Here is an 8,376-nt window from a genome sequence, read left to right as displayed (position 1 = left end):
GGTTATCCTGAAATAGTTGAGGGCATGATAGATTGATGATGCGAGAATCTTATCGAGTTCACTTGCATTGTTACATTGAAAATTTGTTTTGGGTTTGTTTCTTTTTCTTGTGTTCTCCATGGCCTCCATGTTTTAACGTATTTTGCAGTTGCCAAATATAAGTGAATGAATTGACCAAAAGTGGGGTAGCCCAATGGGGAGGATGGGACCCATCACGTGCAATAGTCCTACTCTGCACGGCTCCATAAAAAATGAGCGTACATTTATTTGCATCTACAAAGTCATCCACGGTAAACACAAACAGGGCCCCCACACAAACAGAACCACCTTCTCATTCTCATTTCTCAACTCCTTCCTCACTATATATACTTTTATTCTCACTACTCACTACCACTCTTATTCTAACACCACTTTCTATCTTATTCCTACAACACTTTTTTTCTTCTTCTCTTCTTCTTTTTCTTTTTGTCAACACATGGCTCATCAATCTTCTCGAGACGTTGATCTAAGGCTGGGAGAACCCAAGGGGCCCAAACTGGAACCGGAGACGGAGGAGGCTTCTGCCATACGTGTCATGCCGGTGGCTGTGCACGTGCCCTCCATCTCCATGTCCAAGGCCCTGGCCCAAGCCCAGGCCCAACCGCAGAAGCGGGCCTCCACCAAGGACCGTCACACAAAAGTCGAGGGCCGAGGCAGGAGGATCCGAATGCCCGCCACGTGTGCGGCGCGGATCTTCCAACTCACGCGAGAACTCGGCCACAAGTCTGACGGCGAAACCATCCGATGGCTCCTTGAACACGCCGAGCCCGCCATCATAGCCGCCACGGGCACCGGCACCGTCCCCGCCATCGCCATGTCCGTCAACGGCACGCTCAAGATTCCGACCACCTCTCCCTCCGACCCAGAACTCGGGGACCCGCCCGAGAGGAAGAAGCGTAAGCGACCCGCCAACAGCGCCTACGTGGACGTAAACGACGGCGCAGTTTCAGTCCCCGCGGGCCTCACGAGCTCCACTAAGCAAAACACAAAGACAACCACCACCACTACCACCACGACCACGACAATTCCGCAACACACCGCGATCCCGTTGCCGCAGGGCGTGGTCCCCGTGTGGGCCGTGCCTTCAAACGCCGTCGTTCCGACTGCAGGCGCGTTCTTCGTCGTCCCTCAAACGGCTTCCTTTCAGCAGCAGCCGCAGTTTTTTACCATAGCACGACCCATCTCCGCGTTTGTCTCCTCCATGGTCACACCCGTTCAACTCCAACCAACCTCCACATCCTCTCCCGCAAACGCTAACCCTTCCTCCACCACGCCGTCGTCGAAGTCCCCAGCCAGAGCCACCGTGATGGCTCCAACCACTACCACCACAACACACATGCTCAGAGACTTCTCGTTGGAGATTTACGACAAGCAAGAGTTGCAGTTCATGTCGCGCGCGTCTTCCAAGAATTGAGAGGAGAAGAAGTGAATCTGGGCGACGTCGTTCTGAGCTAGCGAGAGAGGAGCAGCACGTGGGCACGTGATGCCGGATTAAAATGGTGGGACCACGTGCAATGATGTGGGTCACCCCCAAAAGTAGAGGGTATGGTGGGGGACCCAGTGGGAGCAACTTCTAGTACTCTACGCAGAGTAATTTTTTTCATATTTCCCAAAATAATGTTAATAATAATTATAATAAATTTACATTTTCATTTCTGTGTTTTCAATTAAAAAAATTTCATTTTTCAGTCATGATAACTAATTTAAACTGACGATAGAGAATTTTAGTTAAAATTATGTAAAACTAAAAATATTGTTTGATTTGTTTGTTGGTGAGGGTGGAAGGGGCCACTTAATGGGTGGTGATGTGAGGGTAGAAGAGGGACCCAAAAGGTAGGATTGTGAGGGTAATGGATGGACCCTACGGGACCGTTTACGCACCGTTCTCGAGTCAGCCTTTTCAAAGTGGTCCCTTTTGGTGCCAGAAAGTCCCAAAGGATACGTGTCACACTCTGCTTAGTCCACAGGTGGGGCACCACTTTTACCCTTCGACACGTGTGTTTTTCTCGGTCCCACTTTCCTCCACACCAACCACTTTATTGCTTTTGGTTTCCTTGCTCCAAAGAAAACATCAAACAAAATTAACGCAAAGAAAGAGAGAAAATAAATATTCTTATTATTTTTTTCTTCGTTAGCTTCATAGATAAAATGGTTTTTCCTTTATTTATTTTTGAAACGGTTGACAAGGATATATGCAAGAGAGAATTGAATTGAATCTAAGTTTTGATTGGCTTGGGATGAGAATAATAAATTTTTGTGGAAGAATGTTTTGTAGTGTTAGAGTTGAATGGGAAGATAGAATGTTAAGTGCGTTTTCTAGTTATGGTTTTCCCAATGTTAGTACTGTTGCTGCTGTGTTGTACTCAGAATCTTCAACTTTAAATGTATACATTCTATGTGAAGTGTTCTCCTAGAATTGAAACTTATTAAAAAAATCATGTTCATTTTGGATTACAACCCTTTTTCAAATGTTATGCACTATAAGTATTGGTTTAGTTTGTTATTTATAACCATAGAGTTTCTTCCAACACGTTTAATAGAGTGTCATATTCAATAATAATTTATATAATTTTTTTAATTTATCAAGATGTCTTTTAAAATAAAATAACGGAATTTTAAATTTTAAATCACTCCAAAGATAGTAAGAACTTAAAATAACTATTTTAAAAAATATAAAGAAGCTTAGTTTTAGAAATAACTATGTTTTTTGGAATATACGTAAATTTATTTGTTATTTTTATAACATTTTTGTTCTTATCGATTGACTTTCTCGTTGGATGACTTTGGTGACAAACTCTAGCTCCGATCTGTCTCTTCTGAGATCTGGTCTACGTCTTGTTGCATTGAAACGCGACTCCGTTGAAACAGGCATGTTGATTACACTTTGACAATCAAATCAAATTTAAGGAGTATTCAGTTTCAGTCTTAGAAACAACGTCCCTTTACTTGGGGATTTCAAGTCCCTTTTATAGTTTATCTCTTGTAACAACTTTCTCTCATGAGAATCTAATCTCAACTGAAAACATACTCAATAGGAAAACATTTTATTTATGGGTGCCTTCTCTCGAGGTGCTACATCATAAAGGAATCTTATCTCTAAAGAGAATATAAAATAATAACAGAACAACTACTTGTCAGCAGGGCACCATCTTAGGTGCCAACAATATGGAGATATTATGTTTACTTGGACACCCTACTCATGGTGCAATGTTATCCTTTACCATGCATGAAACTTAATCACTATGTGCCCTAGAACACACATACTTAGGTTAAAAGAACATTTACTTGACCTAGACACCACATGTACTATACATACCCATATGTTCAAAAATATCCTTTACTAGTAACCTTATACTAACGTATAAAAATGTTATTTTAATTATGCCTCAACGGGCTTATTAAGGTAACTAGGCCAAACTTATGACCTGTTTCGTAGGCCCAACAGTCGAGTTGACCTACTCACCTTGTGCACTGAGCTCCAATTATTGAGCGAGTACCGAGTATTCTGTCTAGTACAATTTTTTTTCCTATATTAACCTCCTTCGTTGTTTTCAGAACTGTTACATCATATATTTTTATTATTTTTATGAGAATAATTATTTTGAATATTTTAATTTAATTTATTCATATTATTATATAAAGTTAACACTTTTTTTTTGTGTTTTTCTAATTATATAATTTTAATTTTTATAAAATTAAAATAATTTTATTATTTAATAAAAACAAACGAACGTAACATCTTTCTATTTAAACTTTCCATATAAAACATTCTGTATCAAATGAGTGTATTATGTATATGTTTCCTTATAGTTTCTATATTATTTCTTTGTATTTTTTCATAAAGTGATTATTTTATTTTAATTTTTACTTATTTATTTATCCTTTTAATGCATCATAAAAAAAATATATGCACGTATTTGTTGTGCAAATATATTTTTTCTAGGAAAAATAATAACAAAGCAATAATTTAGTTAAAAATATGTGAAGCTGTAATTTTATATATATTTACTCAATTATAAACTATCATAAATGAAATTTATTAATTGCTATAATAATTATTAAAACTTTATATCTAAGATAATTTCAGATTAATTAATAATACAAAAAATAATAATGTATAAAGATTAAATTTTTAAAAATAAAATAAAATTGATATATTTAATTTTATTTATAATAATTTACATTTTAATATTTTTTAAATTCTTAAAAATTGAGTGAAAACAAGTGCTTTTAAAAATAAATTAAAATAAGTATTAATCTATTTTCAATAATAAGATATAAACAATTGTATGTTTTCTTAGTTTCAATTTCTTTAAAAGTGTGTTTGTATCTATCTAGTTGAGTGAATTGGATCCTCATTATTACATGAAGAAAAGTGAAGAAAGTCAGACGGATATGAGATTTTTACATTGATATGTTTCATAATATTTTGACCAAACCAAAAAATATGTGATTGCACAAAGTGTGATAATTGATTATGTTATTCATGAAAATCGATTATCTGACACAAAAAACACACAACATAGATTATCCAAGGTATACTGAAGCAACCATAATTATGACTTATTTTTTAATGGATAATCAATTATAGGTTGTTTTTTTACAAAATAATCAATTGTATGAATTCCATAATCGATGTTGTGTGTATTTTGTGTGAAATAATCCATTATGCTTGCAAGAGAATCATACAAATGATTTGTACTTCTGTATTTTTGGTTTTGATTTTATGCGTGTTATACTAAAGTTTCCCAAACGTTACCCATAAACTCAATTTCAAATCAATAACTCAAATCCAATATTTAAAATTTTGAATAATTTAATAATTTAATTTTATTTTATATTTTTATTTAAATATGACATTAAATAATTTAGAATTTTTAGTAGAGATTATAATTAATTTAGGAATTTTATTTATTTCATATTATTTTAAATAAAAAATAAATAATTTAAATTTGTTTTTATTTAGATTTTTAATAATATAGAAATTTTATTTATTATAGATTATAATTTAAATAAGATATTAAAATTTTTGTATTTATTTAAGATTTTGAATAATTTAAAAGTTTATTTATTTCAGATTTTTATTTAAATAGCATGTTAAATAATTTAGGATTTGTGTTTATTTAAAATTTTAAATAATTTAGAAAATCATTTATTTAATATTTTTTAAATACAAAATTAAATAATTTTGATTTATATTTATTTAAGATTTTGAATAATTTAAATTTTTTATTTATTTCACATTTTTATTTAAAGAGTACATTAAGTCATTTAGGATTTGTATTTATTTATAATTTTAAATTATTTAAAAATATTATTTATTTCATATTTTTTTAAATAGGACATTGGATATTTTAGATTTATATTTATTTAGGATTTTAAATAATTTAAAATTTTATTTATTTTATATTTTATTTAAATACGAAATGAAATAATTTAGATATATATTTATTTAATATTTTGAATAATTTAGAAATTTTATTTATTTAAGTAAGACATTAAATAATTTAGGATTTGTATTTATTTAAAAAAAATTAATAATTTAAGAATTTTATTTATGTAAAATATGTGTCAAAATTTATAAAATACTTTTACATAAAATTTAATATGTTTATACATAAAATAATTTAATCATATTTTATTTTAATTTAATTTTAACCATAAGGATAAATTTGTAATCTTATACTTTTATCTATTTAAAAAAAATATTTTATGAATCACATCTATTATATCACTCACAAACTTTCATATTTTTTATTTTTTGTAATTATCTTTCCTTTAATCCAAACAATCTCAATTTTTAGTAACTTTCACTTCAAAACTAGAAATATAAATGTTAAGAAGGAATGTTCACTTAAGACACCATGAAATTCCTTGATCAACTCAATAATTCAATATTCAATAAAAAAAAGTACAAAAATGAAAACAAAATCAATTTTTTTAAAAAAAAACCTCATGAATGTGATTTTCTAAAATTTTATGTGTCTACTTCCATAATAGAAAAAATCACTATTATAGAAAAAGGACTTTTAATAACAGTTAAATGTGATTTTATTAACGGTTCTATACTTGTCGTTGAAGAAGACTTCGTCATAAGTTCAACCGATCAACGACGATCTATACCATCATTATAAAATAACATTTTAACAATAATTTTTTAAGAAATCATTGTCATAAATAGATTCAATAACGACGAAACAACCAATAACCATTATTGAAATACAAAAAAAATTAAAAACAACCAAGAAGAACACCTAGAGGGACTACAACAAAACTACCAAGACCAGGACCAATATGTACATACTGATTACTCTAATTATTTTGCATTTAGTTTTAGTTTTGAATATGTTGAACTATGCTAGCACTTTATTTAGATAATGTATTATTAGAACTTGATTTGGATTATATGTTCTTGGAGTTTCATTTTGAACTATGTGTTGCTAGCACTTGGTTTTAGATTATTTGTTGTTGGCTCTTGATTTGGATTACATGTTGTTATAACTTGATTTTGTATTATGTTAGCATTTTATTTAGATTAGGTGCTATTAGAATTTGTTTTGAATTATATGTTCTTGGAGCTTCATTTTTTATTATGTGTGTTAGATATAATTAGATATTATGAGATTCAAGTTACCTGCATGAAATCTGTTAACAAGTTGGGCTGGATGTCTTACACAACTCTTGTAGAATTGGTCTTGTTAAATTCCTGGATCCCAACATTGTTTCCTTTGCTAACTTTCAGCCCTGAGTATTTAATCACAACAATGTTGTTCCAGACTTCATTGGTGATTGTCATCTTTACTCCCTTCACATAGGAGACAAGGTTCCTGTTATCTTGAGTAAGATTAGTGTAAAAGACCTGTCATCACCAGCGAAGCTAGCGATAAGTGCCAGAGAGAGAAGAGAAAGACCATTAACGGCGACGATTTACTTTGGGCTATGGCCACTTTAGGTTTCGAGGAATATGTTGATCCACTTAAGATTTACCTTGCCTCTTACAGAGAGATTGAGGGTGATTCAAAGGGTTCGGCCAAGGGTGGAGAGACATCTTCTAAGAGAGATGTTTATCCCAATCCTAATGTCCAGGTGGAGAATCTTGCTCATCAAGGTTCTTTTTCACAAGGTGTTAACTACACGAATTCTCAGCCCCAGGGTCCACATATGATAGTTCCGATGCAAGGCCAAGAGTAGACCTTGATCCTCCTTAAACATGTGCGATCTGAATGTCGGTGAAGCTTTATATGTACCCCTTGGCATATTGAATGCATTGTCTTATCTCGATATTAACATAAGGGGATGTTGGTTCTTGAGACCAGATAATATTTATTAAGGCTTGCATTTATCTTTGGAAAAGAATCATTATTCATAAGTTCTATTGTAAATTATGGGGGGGGGGGCTTGTGATCCGGTCGGTCATCGGTGGTCGGTGACGTCAACAACAGATAGCCACGTGGACCGTTCTTAGTGGGACACGTGGGCCAGGGAAGCTGATGTGTCTTGGAGAGGGTCACCCGGGGGTGATCGGTGATCAGGTGGTGATCGGTGGTCAGAAAGAATGCGCGATCATCGTCTAGATAAGCGCCATGAAGCAGAGGGCGTGGCGCTATGGGGGACCGATCGGTCGTATGGGGTGAGTGACGGTTGTCGGGTCTTCGTGTTACGCGCAGTTAAGCTGGGAACGAGAGGCGATTCCCGGTGAGAGTGTTGCATACGAGCCTTGTGTGGCAGAGTATCAGAGAAAGGAGAAGTTATGTGCTTTGTAGTGCCGTGCATGAGAGTGGCCTAAGAGAGCTAGCAGCCAGTCGGTGATTGGTGCTCTCTTAACCCATAACGTGCATGGAGCAAAGCAGAGGTGATCGTTCACATAGTAGGTGACGCCTGGTACGTGCGCTTAGCCAAGCCATACCTGGTACTCACGCTGAGGTTGCGCGAGACACCTAGTGAAAGAAACACGCTAAGTTACTTCGTACACGAATAACTTAGGCGCGCAAACAAAGTATATAAAGGAAATGTAGTGGAGTGTAGAAAACAATAGTTTTAGGCACATGCTTATATAAGAGCAATAGGTTCAGGAGTTTGAGTGTGGATTTGGGAAAAAATAACATGCAACAAATGCTTGAACAAATTTGACTCCTGAAGTGCATCAAGATTCAATTTCGGGTATAGCAAGAATATGTTGGAAATGAATTTTTCAGTGTTGTTTTGATTCATGAACCAATTAATACATTTTATGACCCAATGAATGCATCAATTCAGTTAAGATTTCCTAAACAAAGTAGTCAAAAAATTGTTAGTCAATAACCACCATAAAAAGCAGTCAATGGTCAAAGGAAAAGA

At 33.8% G+C, this 8,376-nt stretch overlaps 1 protein-coding gene across 1 annotated transcript; it reads left to right on the top strand.

Moving 5' to 3' along the window:
• The first annotated feature begins 378 nt into the window (after positions 1 to 378).
• On the top strand, positions 379 to 1,691 carry LOC137818690 (transcription factor TCP9-like). Its single transcript, XM_068622252.1, has one exon. The coding sequence runs from the start codon at positions 476 to 478 to the stop codon at positions 1,451 to 1,453; it is 978 nt and encodes a 325-aa protein (XP_068478353.1). The 5' UTR covers positions 379 to 475; the 3' UTR covers positions 1,454 to 1,691.
• Positions 1,692 to 8,376: the final 6,685 nt, after the last annotated feature.

Source organism: Phaseolus vulgaris, chromosome 10 (assembly GCF_000499845.2).
Source record: "Phaseolus vulgaris cultivar G19833 chromosome 10, P. vulgaris v2.0, whole genome shotgun sequence".
Taxonomy (NCBI): domain Eukaryota; kingdom Viridiplantae; phylum Streptophyta; class Magnoliopsida; order Fabales; family Fabaceae; genus Phaseolus; species Phaseolus vulgaris.
This window is presented reverse-complemented; position numbering and strand designations above follow the sequence as displayed.